At 35.5% G+C, this 15,231-nt stretch overlaps 1 protein-coding gene across 1 annotated transcript in view; it reads left to right on the top strand.

The window, feature by feature from the left end:
* Positions 1-15,231, top strand: part of ULK4 (unc-51 like kinase 4) — a gene marked incomplete at its 3' end in the record, with an annotated part of 82,742 nt that overhangs the window by 49,692 nt on the left and 17,819 nt on the right. Inside the window, exons 20-21 of the mRNA XM_009635998.1 lie at positions 6,837-6,998; positions 12,442-12,624. Of these exons, the coding sequence (XP_009634293.1) occupies positions 6,837-6,998; positions 12,442-12,624 (345 nt within the window). The remainder of the gene's footprint in view (positions 1-6,836; positions 6,999-12,441; positions 12,625-15,231) is intronic.

Below are 15,231 nucleotides of genomic sequence, written 5' to 3'. Positions count from 1 at the left end.
ATCCTCTTCTTATCCTCCATAACTCTACTAGCCATCCATCTTTCTTAGAGAATGATGTTGCAGCATCTAAAACTGGATAGTTAAAATCATATTATTGTTAGACATCTGTTTGCAAGATTATTTTTTTTTTAAGGAAAGAATAGTGAGATATAAAATAAGTTTTTGTGCCAGATGTTTTAGATGCAGGGGTGGAGGAGGTAAAATTTGAATAAATAAGTTCGTACTGTTACCAGTCTTCTTGCCCTTCATGTACCTGCAAATAGCTTCCAGGACAATTTGCTCTGTAATTTTTCCAGGGATAGAGTTAGGGATTCCTTGTCTTGCCCTTTGGAAGGTGGGCCTGCCCTTTGCTTCCCCCTCCCCAGCCCCCCAGTCAACAGGAGTATCTCCTGATCACCACAAACTTTTGAAGATGTGTGGTCACTAACAGCAATGTTTACTGATGTCCTCAGCACTTCTGGTTACATCCTTTCTGATTCAATGGACTTCTGCATGTCCAGTCTGCTTAAATGTCCCCTGCCTCTGTCTTCTTGTCCTCTGGGTATACTTAGCTCCCCCAGGTTTTGCTATTTGGCACATGGGCATGGAAGGCCTTGGAGCAATGAAGATTGAGGCAGAGAAGGCATTGACCTGAGCCTTTTCTATGTCCTTTGGCTCTGCCTCGTTCAGCAGTGAACAAATAGAAGCCCTTCTTGTTGCTTTTCAAACCTCTTCACTTTTCAAATCAGTGCTCTTTTGTGCCAACCTAATGCACTGGCTCTAATGTGGGGGTTTTTTTGGTTTGGTTTTTTTTTTTTTTATGAGTCAACTTTGCATTGCTCCAGTAGCAGGCACAGAGCTACTTTGTCTGGGCCGTGAGTGGCTCACAACATTTAGTGGCTGATATGCAGGTGTGGTAGGGGAGCGTGTGAATGACACTTTCTTCGCCCCCCATCCTGCTGCGAAATAGGAGGTAATAGAAATAATTAAAATGAACAACCTAGAACTTTCTTAAGGTCTGACTTAAAAATAAAATGAGGTTCCATGTAAATTTTATTGCTTGCACTAGCAAAGGACTGGATGTGAAAATCCTGAAAATATCATCTAAATTTGCCTTCATTGTGCTTAATGTTCTTTGACTGCAGCTTCAGATCTTAGCTGCTGTATTTCTTTCTTTTACATTTGTAGCTAGTAATCTGCTATTTGTTCAATAAATTTCCCTGATCTAACAATTTATTACATGTAAGCAAGCTTTGCGTTCTTACATTCGTAATTAAGAAATTCTAATTAAATGTATTTAAATAATAAATTTATTTTAATTTTTCTAAGCTTATTTAATTACATTTTACATCAGTATGTTTTCTGGAGTGAATATTTCTATATGATCTCAGTATTTATGAAAATGGCAAACTAACCTTTTGTAATAAATGCTGAATTACCACAGTGTGTTAAGTATAAGCATTATAAATGCATACTTGTAGTTTTTATTGATAGTTAAGAAGCTTTATTTGATTTCTTTAATAAGAATTCAAGTAAATAAAACCCATTTATGTCATTCAGTGCTATAGTTTATATAGCATTAAGTTTTGTAAGGCAAATTCATTGTTCTTCAGTTTCATTATGAACTACTCTGAAGGGTGCTTGGATCTCTGGAGTTTTATATGATTCGTCATTATCAAAGCAGAATTGCCCTCTGAAACAGAACAGTAGAGCAGGAAGGAGTTTGAAACGTGCATGTGTCCCTATTTGCCTACAAAGGAACAAAATGTTCAGAAAATGCAGGTAGTGACATTTCCATGTACCTTCTGTGCCTGAAAATCTAACAGTGACAAAACGTGAATGTATAGGTGAAAGGAGTTTTAGGACAGTGGAGTAGAAGATTGGGAAAGTCTTTTATCTGTAGGGGATCACAAGTTCAGATTTTCCACACTTCAATGTTGTTAACTTGAGATAGAAGTTGAATTTCAACTCAGGCAAAGAAGAGGTACGTTCAGTGATGTGTCAAAATAAGGAAATCGGTACATAAGTAAATGATAAGACAAATTTTACATGTTTAGCACTGGTATAATGTTGCAGTCTGTCAGAACCCATGTAGTAAATATTCCAATATTTATTTAATAATCTTTTCCAACAACTGTTTCCAACATCGACACAAAATGCCTGTGCCAGGCATCTGTACTTGTATCTAAGTTCAACTTCTAAATATTTGTGGGCAGTCTCGAAGATAGCAGGGTCCTGATTTCTACAGCTAAAGTGCTTAGTTCTTACAGTTCTTGTGTTACACAGTCATGAAAGATACTTTCTGTTTCAGAAAGGATATTCTTGTTTAATATGAAGTACCTAATGCAGCTACCCTTTTCCTTTCATCCGTTTTACTCAGTTTATTCAAAACTCCTTTGCTGAAGTTACCCTTGTCTACTTTACCCCAAATCCTGTCTTATTTGATTCTCCTCATTGACTCTGCGTATATTTTTTTTTTGCTTTTCAGTATCACATTTAAGGTTCAACCTAATCTTAATTAAGTGAAATATCAGCTTAAATAGTCATCTTAGAACTAATAATCTTTCCCATATCCAAACTGCTTTTTGATGTCTCTCATGATTTTTCTTGTCTGATTTGTCTGGATTATGTTGCTTTGATGAGGTCCTTCGCTGAAACTAGGCAAGTGTGCAAGCCTCCTTTTAAGTCTTCCTGTGTAAAAACAGAGAGGAACCCTTGAAAAAGCTTTAGGGTGCTTGGCATCTGTCCATTTCTGCTTGCAAATGGCATGTAAATATAAGGTACACAATTATATACAATTTTAGTAATAATTTCATAGAACCTGGATAAAATATATAGGCAATACACTTGTATAGATAAACTAATATATACAGCTATAGCTAATTAGCTGATTATGGCTTTTAGAATGTGCATAATCCTCTCATTTTAAAGCATGGCACCTGGAGAATGTATCTGCATTAGAAATAGTGAATGAGGTTACAAAGGATAATTTTCTGTCTTTTGGATGTGCAAGGTACTGTGTAAGCAAGACTTTTAATAAATTAGAGCTTGCCAGTAAGCTATATAGTACACATTTCCCTCTCTCATATGGACTTCTTTATGAGGGAGCAAGATATAAGTCTGAGGGGTTTGGTTCTGAACTGGTGAGGAATTTTAATAATAAAAGATAAATTTGAAAAATAATTGCCAATATATAATGTAAGGCAGTATGTTTTATAATGCATATTCTTAGCTAGAGCAGTTTCTTTACAATGAATTTGGAGGAGAAAGGAGAATTTGGAGAGGAGGATAAAATTGTAACTATTCTCTTCAAAAGTATAGGACAGCCTATAGTATAAAAGTGATACTGTGAATCATATATATATTCTCACTTTTATTTCTTCTTTAGGTATCAATTTTCTAGTTTACTGGCAGAATTGCCTGTAGTATAAAAGTGATAGTCTGAATCATATACATTACCACTTCAATTTCTTCTTTAGACATCAGTTTTTTAGTTTACTGGCAGAAATGCCTATAGTATAAAAGTAATGGTCTGAATCATATACATTATCACTTTCATTTATTTATATATCAATTCTCTAGTTTACAGAATTTCTTAATTTTTTTTCCACAAAAGTTATTTAAAATATTTATTTCTACATGTTTCTTCTTCTCTGTGAAGGCTTTATATTGCGAATTGTTGCCAAATTATGATTTAATTCTTATAATTATGAATGCTTAGGATGATACAGCTTTACGTCATTAATTTATGTTTGTAGTTTCTTTTTATTCTTTTTAGATTAAAGGAAGAAGTGTATAGAAATTGATTTAGAATAATGAGGGAATACAGTGTTAATTCCTGAATCTTTCGGCTTTTCCAGTGTTTCTATATCAGTATTATGCTTTTACTCAAGTGTATGTATCTAGACACAGTATAATATAAAAAGATCATAAAATATTTTATCTTAACCTTCACATGAAATTATGCTATATTTAGGTAGTAGGGTGGTTAGCATAGTGACTGTATCTTCAGTGCCTCCAAAACTTCTAGTGCACTGTTAAGTTTTTAACAATCAATATATTGTATCCAGTAGATTCAATTATTTCAAAAAATGAAGGTAGATTCTTTCACGACTTTGATTTGCATTTTTTCCATTTCACAACTGGAATAGAAAGACTTGATTAATTAGCAGTTTACATCTATTTGCCCTTTTGATATGTGCTTTCTCACTCAGGGCTCATTTTCACTAAGCACCCATGACTTTACTTGGAAACAGATACATCTGCAAATGTTCAACATGACTGAAAATTAGGAGCTTTATCTTTAAGTGCATTTATAAAACTAGCTGAAATCTAAACCCAGTGAAAGATGAGTATGTGATTCTTTGTGATACAGTTCTATTCATAGATATAGATTTGATGCAGTTCATGATATGGGCAGAGGTTGACTTATATAGAACTGCTTTGCTCATATCTTGAAGATCTATTTCTGTACACTAACATAGCTTATGTCCTCGTAACATGATGGGATGACTCTTTTAGTTAAGATGCCAGATAGTAGTTTAGGTAAGGCTTCCCTTCCAGAGAGCTAATAAAGCAGAAAATGGTACAAGTCTTGTTGCTTAGACAGTGCTCAGGAATAGATCCCAGAGGAGCTGAGCTGGACAATCTCGGGTGGCAACAAATGGAATTACTCTGACAGCCTCATTGAGTTTTTAGGGCACTGTGACGATACATGAACTTTTCCTAGCCAAAGTACCAGGGTTATCTGGCACAGAGCAGAACTCATCTTAGTGGTGGCTGAAAGGAAATAAAGCACATCTTCAGGACCAAGTTTTGTGAAGAAAAGCTGCAATTGCATCTGGAAATTTGTTAACATTCATAATAACTATTATCCACTGTATAATGCTTTGATTATGATTTATTAAAGGGATTATAGTGCATTTATTAAGTGTTTGTCTGCTTAAAGTAGTAGTGGAGTCCCAGTTGGCATTCCTAGTAATCACTTTACATATGAGAGAGATTTAGCTTGACTATTAACATGTCAATTACAGATTGATTTTAAATGCATACAGTCAGTTTGATAAATCAAACCCTAGCTGTACCAAAAAAACCCAAAACTGAAATGCAGAACTACAATTCACAGAAAAGGATTAAAAATCAACATTATTTATAAAAAGTTTCGAGAAACTTCATTTTGATAATTGTACCTGTATTTCTGTATTTAGGTCTTTATTAGATCAAAATGATACAATATATTGCAGTAATAAGAACTGTAAAACCAGAGGAGCCCAAATCTTCTTTGTTTTCATGGCTGTAAACCAGAAGGAAGACCACAGAAGTCAGTAGAATTTTGTGAAAGAGTGGATGGTTTTTGTATTTCAGTATTTTGAGTAGAGTTGCAGTTCTTTGGGAGAACAGGAAGAATTTTAACGGCATTTCATTAGAGTTTCCAAGTATTTCTTCAGTGTCTATATTTTAGAATACCTAAGTCAGTAGAAGGAAGAGTGGATATTGAATATATTTTTAATGAAGTATAAGTTCTCCCATTCTGGAACGCTTTTGTACTGCTTTCTGAAAGGTTTCATTATCATTGCTCACGGTTGTTGGTGGTTCCGATTGTGAAGATAAATGTCAGAAATCCAAAGGTTAGTAGGATAATGTGAAGATTACTTTAAGAAAGAAATCAATTAGATATCGTGATGAATTATTTGTGAAGCCAGGCTATGAGGTAGACTTGAAAAATTAAATTGGTTGTCCTTCTTGTATTAAAATTCACGCTTACTGAATTCAAGAATGCCACTTAAGACATTGTTGAAAGACTTCACTTATTCGTAGTTAAAGATCGAGATAAGGTGAGGCAATGCACAGCCAAAAACCCACCAGCAATGAACCTTCCAGTTCTGTTAAGGTAAAGACTCTGCTTTTAAGTGAAAGCAGGATTTAAAAAAAAAAAAAAAAAAAAAAAAAAAAAAAAAAAAAAAAAGAGATACTAAAGAAGTCAGGGGAGGAGAGAGGGAAATTAGAGAATCTGCTTTTAAGTGATCTGTATGAAGTTAAGCTTCCATAGGAGTCAGTAACAGTTTTCTTGAGAAAGAACTGCTGCCATGTGATGTCCATGATGTCCTGATGGCTTGTGATTATTCTGACATGATTTTTTTTTATTCCATGAAGACCTTGTAGTATGAATATTCTTCTGTAGATATTAAAGCTACATGTACAGTGGCTTTCCACAAATGATTTTGCAGATAAAATTATTTGATTAGTATTAAAACCCTTAGAGAAATTTAGGAATTGATATACTACACAAGACCCAATGGTTTATCTTAAAGATTGGTCAGGATTGTCTGTTTCAGAAGAGGAAGAGAAGGGACTTACAGAATAACTTGACTTGCAGGAAGGCTTTTTCTTTATACCAGGGAGGCTGTTGGCTCTTCTGTATAAAGAATGTTTAAATTTTATTTTTTCCTAATGTAACTGTATATCTCATAATGTTGCTATTCAGAGCCTATTGTAGTGGTGAGTTTTGATACAGAGACTTTAATTCGTAAAGCACTGACCATGGAACACCTCTAACATACAAAACATTTTCATTTTTTAGTGACTGCATTTAATTTAGGGTGGTCATTTGGAGCTGAAAGAGTTTGTATTGCATTATGCTTGTATTAAATTATCTTTGCAGTAGAAGAGAAAGTGGGGGGGGGATCTGTAAATACAACTTTGTTATAAGCTGAGGTTTCCTATGAAATGGCCTTGGCAAGTATCAAAATTAAGAAACCATGCTAAGACAATATAAATGGAATAAAACATGGGCATAGGCAGTAGTTTAGAAAGAAATCAGAAACATTTGTATGAGTTTTGCTTTCCTCTCCTTACAGGAAGACCGGATAGTGAACCATTTGGCAGCTAAGATAATTGAAAATGTTTGCACTACTCTCTCTTGCCATGCACAGGGATTTATTACAGGAGAAATTGGACCTGTATTGTGGTACCTTTTCACACATTCTACAGTAGATTCTTTGAAGATAACTGCTGTTTCGGTAAGAAACTTCCTTTTGTAATATAGAAACGCTTTGGGGTTTATTTTGAAAAGCATTCTGCATTGAAACTGAAATGGTTTTGAGGATGTTTTCTGTATGTGTGTGTATTTATATTTCAGATTACATTTGAACATATTTACAAATTTTCTGAAATTGAAAAGCGCACATATTGCAGTCCATTGCTTATGAAAAGTCTTTGTGACTCATCATTTTCTGGAACATATATTTTCTTATGCTGGTGATCATGAGTTATGTTTGAAATGTTTTAATCTTTCAAAGAATCAATTAAATCCTTGCAGAATTGAAATTTCATTTTTGTACTATGTTTTACATGAAGTGTTTATTCTTCTTATCACAGACTTGCTTAGAAGACATATTTGAAATCATTGTGTTACTTTGTTAATGGTTGGACTCGATGATCTTGAAGGTCTTTTCCAACCTAAACAATTCTATGATTCTATGATTTCTATAAAATCGTCAGGGTTAGTCTTTGCCTTAAATTTGTAAGTTAATATAGGATGATAATGAGACAAACAGAGCTATGACACGCAAGCAAAAAGTTTGGAACAAAAAGATTTGTGAGATAGAAAATACTTAACAGGGTTCTTGAGTTTAACCATATCTCTTGTTGACAAAACAAAAGCCTTACCCATCAATACAGGTAATATTTTAGAACTCTGTCCTTGGCCTCTTTTGAGATCCCAGGTCATTCAATCCTCCCAAGGCTGTAAGGCTGTGGTGAACCACTGAGAAATCTTTTCTTTGTCGTGGTATTTACACTATGGGTAGCTAGCCTCTCTTAAGCACTTCAGGAGTTGCCTTTTTCTGTAGCATCTGATGAGAAAAAAATCCTCATGCATCTTATCTGGAAGGTAGGAAAAAATGTTTAAGAGGAAGCTAAAACCTGAAGAGTATATTGTAGCCTAGTTTACTCCTTTTTTTTTTTTTTTGTGTCCACTGGCAGCTACCACTACTTACTAGTCAATGATGCTTTTTTAATTACTCAGTTTAGTCAAACAGTGCTGGCATTTGTGTCATCTACTCCAAGTGAGGTGACTGAAAATATCCGATTTTGAGTTCCTCAGTTCCTTCACATTTTGTCACTATAGCTGTGATAGAGCAACCTGATCTCTATGGGCCTCTTGCTCAACCAGGGATGTTAAATGCAGTGACATGTATAATAAGCTACCATATTTATACTGTAGTTCAAAATTGAGTCATCTCTCACTCCTGGGTTTGCACTCCTAAGACTTGCAATGATATTGTTTTTGCCAAGCTCTTACCTCCTGATTTTTTTTTCTTCCCTTTATAATGCAAATTCAGAGACTTAGTTGTCAAAGCTTATCAGTCCTCAAGATCTACTCTAGAAGCCCTCTTATAGATGACATATGTTAGGACAAAGCAGTGTGTTTTAGGAGGTCATGATAGCTGCAATTACCAGGATTCCCTAGAGAAGCTCAGATGATTTGTGGGACATCCTTTCAATGGTAGTTGTCAATCTAAGTAAGAAAGATGCCTTTTTATCATTCTATTAACTTTTTTTCTGTCAAAGTTCCTTAGCAGTGCATGCTTTAGTGTCGAGGCCAGTGTTTTAAAAAGATGACCCAGTTGTGTGTGCACACTGAGTTCTGCCAAGGCAAAAATTTCTTCAGCATCTCGTGCAAATCTGAAGTATAAATGTACATATGTACAATATAAGCAAAAAAACCCCCCAAACCTGTTCCCAACTAACATTTTTTTTTTCCTGTATAGGCAGTAGGCTTACTGGAGATCATGCCTTTCCCTTGGTTAGTTACTGAGGTTTTAGTCATGCTAGAGATAGGGCTTGCTCCAGACTAACGTATTGGGGAGCTTTCAGTGGAAGCAGCAGTCAGGGGGATTGCCAGAGTAAGAGATATTCACTCTTGCACATACTTGGTCCAACTGCTTTGTTTCTTGTTTTTCTGGTCTTTATGGAAATTATTGCTATCCATGTAGCTGATTCCATCTCTTTCCAGACAGATCATTTCACGCAAGTGTGCTTGGGCCTGAGTGTGTTTCTGGGTTTTCCTCTCCACTGTTTTGGGCACTGTGTACTTTATCAAAAGTCTGAGGTTTAATTATTTAATACCACATGTGAATTGGACAAGGAAGCTTCTAAAGTAGGATATACTAAGGAGGTACTCTAATCCTTTTGCTGCTTTGTAGTGAAATACTAAAGTAACAAGAGTGTGAACTTATTTGTTGGATTTATTACTCAATGCCTGATACAAATCATGGTTATATATTAATACTGCTGGGATATTTGGATATATAATCTTAACTTTAGAAAAAAATAACCGATCTATATTGAAATCTAGCACAGGCAGATCTGTTACCAACTGAAATTTATAGAGATTTCAGTAACATACTAATTTTTAAAGTAAAATACTAATGTATTCTCCAGCTATGTTGTACTGTACAAATTCTGTGTTCATTAAATTGTTGCTATAGATATGCAGGCATTTTTATTCTGCATGACCACATAAATTGAGATCATCAGTGTATTATTGTATTTTATTATGCAGTCATTCCTGCCTTGTTTGAATGTATCCTGAAGAATTTATTCTTGACTGACATCTATATTCACATGTAAAAATACATTTCTGTTAAGAAATACATGTGTCATACCTTTACTAGAGCTGGCAGGCTGTCTGCAAAGTATATCAGGAGCAAGGCACTATGGAATTTTACTTATGATTATTTCAATCAATAATAAAAATGTATCAAGAAGATTGTCTGTCTTCAGTCTCTGGAGTCAAGAAATGACACTTTACCTTGTCCTGCCTGTCAGAGGTGGCAAACGGGGACTGTGTCTCAGTATTTTTGCTCACTTTGGAGTCCAACGTGCCTCAGGTAAATATCACAGATTCTGCCTGTAGGAAAGCTATATCTTTTTATCATTTTGCTAGACTCAGAGAAGAAATAATTCTGTAAGATGTCAAAGTGACATTCTGACAAGCTCAGCAGCGGGAAGAAATTATTTTCTTTCCAGTATACTGAGAGTCTTTACAATCTTTTTAAAAATAATTTTTAATTTCATTTGTAAGAGATGGCTTTTTCTGCTGCAGGAAGAGTAACAAAATATAAGCCACTTAAGTGGAAAGTAGTTTGGGAAAGCTCAATACAATCTTTTGGGGTTTGTTTTTGTTTGGTTTCTTTTCTTAAATAATATCTGAATAGCTTCTTTCAGAGACTTGGGTATTGCAGATGCATTCATTCTCAAACTTGAGAGAGCCATGGAGTACATCCTGAAAGGGTGAATGTTATTGAGCCACTGTATGGCATGTAAGACCAGAAGGCAATGGATAGGGCATAGATGATCATAGAATCATAGAATATCTCAAGTTGGAAGGGACCGATAAGGATCATGATGCCAGGGTTGGAGCTGCTGGAAGAAAAGGTGCTGGTTAAGGTTGTGCAGAGAGCAAGGACAGAGAAGACAATTCCACGAGAGGCTCTGCCAATGCCTTACTCTCACTGTGATCATTGCTTGTTCCAAGACTGCTACTGAGAGATGATGGTGTGAGCTTTACTCCCACTTCCTCTCATCATCAGTTCCCAATTCCTGCTCCACCACCTTTTGACCTATGTGAATCTGTTCCTTCCAGATACTGGATCTACTGAAGTGATTCACAATACTTTGTCTTCTATCCCCCATTAAACTCTCTCTTCTGCTTGTCTGCTCAAGTGTTGGTTTCACTCGTACAGCAGAGCGTTCTCTGACTTACAAGCTAATGGGAGTTTAAAGCTTCTTCCCTTGGCTGTTGGTGGGCTGCAACTTCCCTGCTGTCTCCAAAGCTGCAATATGATCCTAGAAAACAGTGATGCCTTTCCTACCAGATTTGCCTGGAGGTCATCTAATGGCCTGTGTCTATGGTCACCCTTGTTTGAAGAGGTCTGTAGCAGACAGCAAGTCTGCATGCACCATGTTAGCACACCAAGTTAGCTCCATGTTGCTTTGACAGAGTCTGTCCCTAGGTCCCAGCAGTTCACTGGTAATGTGACCCTCAAGGATATGTTTAGTGAATGCATATACTTCCTGTCCACTCATTTTGAGAACTCAGACTAGAGGTGAAGGGCTGGATTGTATCCTTGGGGAAATAGAGCATGCTATACTAAAAAACTGAGATTGAGTGTTTGTGTATTTAGAGGGGGGGATGACGACAAAAATAAAAGGCTGCAATCGATATGGTTCCTGGACCAGAAAGGACAAGGAAGAATAGGAGCAGAGTAGATGAACGGCATCAATAAAATGTCTGTTAAAAAAATCATAAGTTCTTGATTTATTGTCTTTTATGCTTTCCTTTTTTGTTTGGTTTTTTTTTTTTTTTTAGCATGTTTTGAGTAATGTTTCTAAGGGCACTGGTGAACTGGGAAGTTTCTGAGGTTCTTACATGGAAAGCTTTTCTCTGATGATAGTATTCTGTGGGTATAATTGACTATAGTTTCTCTTAAATGAGACCTCAGTATTGAATGCACTCCAAGTAAGCAGCAATTTCTAAATATAGCTGGTCTGAAGAGAAGTGGTAATATTGCCTACTTTTCACAGAAGAAAGTTGCCTTCAAAGTTTTTCCCTAAAACCAATGCAGATTTTCACGTGAATTAAATAATTGACATAATCTGTTTTCCTATCCTAACACTACATGAAAGCCAAAGAAAATGAAATTTTAAATCTCTTAAGAGCCTTATTTTCTTTATCTGAAGAGAGTTACAGTATCTTGAAGGTTGCATTTCCAGAGGTATCAAAAAGAAAAGCTGTGTTGACTTAGAGATGAATTCACCCTGGAGGTGATTTGGTAATGTTTGTTATGAAATAGCTAAGTTAGTATACACTGAACAGGTTTGCACTAACTTCACAGGAGTATACTCAGTATCTGCATTTTCTATTAGAATTGTTTTAATCACTGATATTTGTAAATCAACCATTTGGAGAATAGTTTGCATACTGTACTAAACACTGTTCCTTAACAAGATAGTGAACTACTACATAACAGATTCTGGCCCATGAGCAGAGAGAGAGAAGAAAGATGCCCACCTTTATGGGTGACCAGGACTTCTGTGGTGTGTGCCATCTGTGTGTTTTCTGCTGCCTGTGCTCTTTTCTAGTACAGTGTTGTCTGATGCTACCTAAATTTTGTGCTGATAAAAGACTCATGGCATGGACTATGCTCTCTGTTTGATGTTGATGTTGGTGTACCAAATATCTCAGTTTCAGCTGCATGGAGTGTATAGCAATACATTTAGAAGAATTCCAGGTCTCTCAAAATAAGTAGCCTTTCCCTCTAATTGTATATGAATAAAACTATGAATTCTCTATATCCCTAAACTATTGGAAAAGTCACCACCTGTTTTTACTCTCCATTATTTTTCTTGAGATGATAATCCCATTAAATAACAATGGGGTTTTTTTCACTTTTGTAGGCTTTATGCAGAATTACTCGTTCCTCACCCAGTGCTTTCCAGAGTGTCATTGAAAAAGTGGGATTAACAGCCGTACTGAATTCCTTGGCGAATGGAATATGCAAAATTCAGCAGTACATGCTCACCATGTTTTCAGCAATGTTGTCATGTGGGATTCATCTACAGAGGCTGATTCAAGAAAAGGTTTGATTTCAAATTAATACTATTCACTGGCATGGAATTTCACTAATGGAAAGTTGAAGTTGTCTCTGGTAGTGCTTTTGTGTTTTCAAAATGCTTAACTCAGCGACCCATCAGAATAGCAGGAAATGAGGAATGTGTTTATTTTATTTTTATTTGCTTAGAATCTAAACAACGAGATGTATAGTTTTTCTTTCTCTCTCAGATCTTCAAGAGCTGGTACTAATGGCTATATAAATTGCTGCCACAGCTAGAATTCAATCAATTCAGAAAACTCTTGCCTGACCATAACTGATAATGGCCCTAAAGAGAAACAATAAGGAATGCATGAGGACAACTATTTCACATAGCTCTGTTAGGCATTTAAAAGAGAAAATAATGAGTGTCCTGATTGAATCTAAAGCTGTACTTTATGCTCTCCTTAAAGGACCTTAGGCCAATTTGTAAGTGAAATGTCTTGCACGAATTAGCATTTTAATAACTTAGAGTTTTCTTTCTAGTGTCACTGAATAAAACTACTGGTTCTGATTTATGTCTAATCTAATTTTTGGAAGAGATGATTAAAAGCTTTCTATTTTGATCACCAAATTATTCTGTGTTTAGAGAAATAGTGCTTATATTTTTGGCAGTAAGACTGCACAATTCCTAAACATAAGTAATTCTCCTCTGCTTGGGAAGGATAAAAATCACAAACAAAACAGGAACTCTAGCTCATGTTTTCATCAGCTACTCTCTTGTAATGTATGCTGTAACCTGACAGTCATTGACTGTAACAATCTATTAGGTTTCAGTTGAGAGAGATTAATTTGGTTTCTATACACATTGTTTTAACAGCAATGTTTAAATTAAAAAATAATCTACTGTTTTCCACCCGTCTCTTCTTACAGTCTGAAATCACTCATTCTCTTCCTAAAAGTAATTTTTGTGCCTTGTCAGAATTGCCAATGTGTTTTTGTAAACGCGTGTCAGCTGGCCTTAAGCTTTCCACAGATTCCACGGCAGCAGCACTAACAGGTGGCAAATTGTCCCATAATGTTGCACTTTCTAACAGCGCACTTTACTGTGAGTTGGCAGTATGGTCTGAAAAGTATGTTCAAAAAATACTCACTTGATCCAGTGAAAGAATGCAATGTGTAACAAGCATGTGGCATGATGTTTTCTATGAAGAATTTCTTGTTCATAGAGGACTTACATTGCTAGAAGGACTCCCTTTCTGATACTGCAGTTCTTATGAACTATTTTAATCAAATTTTTGATGTTATGAAAATAATTAACTCTGAAATTCTCCTACTAGTTATAGGAAAATAGAAAGTATGTTGTTGGCATGCAGTACAGCAATGGCTGAAACTTTGGGGGTTTAAAATTGCTGTTTATTGTTAGTGAATTGTTGTAGGTGTTTTGTGAACAAGTGTTGCAATTCTGCAGATTAGAAAATTGAAATATAGACAAATATAGACATTCTTTTAACAGCATATATCCAATTAATGATGTAAGTGGGAATCTCACCCAAAGCTGTAACTGAAGAAACATTGTACTTCAAAAACTGGTAAAGAAGGTCTAGTTCTACTGCATGTACCCCTGTTTGGTAACTGTATCTGCCTTTACAGCTCATATAAATCTGTATTTCATAGAACATTTATTTTGCTGAAATTAGATTGTAGGACTTTGGAAGCAGAAACTAGTTTTCTATTTTTCTTGAATAGGATCTAAAAATATAATCCTGCTCCTGAATTGAACTGCCAGGTACTATCACATTACATGGAGTAATAATATTTTATTGCTGAAAACTGAATTTAATAATCTGTGCACTTTTCAATATTCTGTGAGTGTGACACACAAGTCCAGCTTAATGAGAGAAGGGAGAAGAAAAAACAAGCGGGTAGTGGTGGCCTACAAAGTATTTTGTCTTTTGTAGAATTCTTATATACTATAGCTTAAGAGGCAGAAGGACCTCAGTGTTGTACAGAAGATAGTGACAAGGTTGACTGTCTTTTTGATACAGCTGCAAACCAACATATTAAAAGATGCTTAAAGATATAAATTCAACATGGAGATCACTTAGCTTTGTATATGTTATCTGGAAACTCCCTTAGCTGACAAGACTTAAGGCTGCCCTTGTTTTCCACTCCCTTCAAGAACAGTGATAAAACCAGTTACAAAATAAAAGCCAGAAGACAAAGGAGAAATGCAGTTCTGCGGTCATCTACGCTAGTATAAATCTTCAGAGAACTACAACAGCTAAAAGGGACTGGTTTTTGTCCCTCTCTGATACAGAGCCTGTTTGTTTTAGTTTCTTGTCTTGGAAACAAGAAAAGCTGAAATGATGTTTTTAAAATAAAATGTGGAAAAAGAACTCAAAATCAAAGATCTTTGACACACTATAGCAGTAGATTAAAAAAAAAAAAAATTGCTAATTCCTTTCATCTGGCTGTCAAGATTTACCTTTGAGTAAGTGAAAACCAGTCATAACTTTTTGAATGCAGTTAGATTCTTCCAGAGGTCAGATGGTAGGGGTTTTTGTTTGGTTTTTCTCAAATACTAATAAGTAAAACTATTCATATAGTCACAGCAATATGTTGTCACAGCTGCATTGTTTCTTCTCTTCCCTAC

This window comes from Egretta garzetta, unplaced genomic scaffold (assembly GCF_000687185.1).
Source record: "Egretta garzetta isolate BGI_Z169 unplaced genomic scaffold, ASM68718v1 scaffold403, whole genome shotgun sequence".
Classification (NCBI taxonomy): domain Eukaryota; kingdom Metazoa; phylum Chordata; class Aves; order Pelecaniformes; family Ardeidae; genus Egretta; species Egretta garzetta.
Note: the sequence above shows the minus strand (reverse complement) of the source record. Positions and strands in the feature narration are given on the sequence as shown.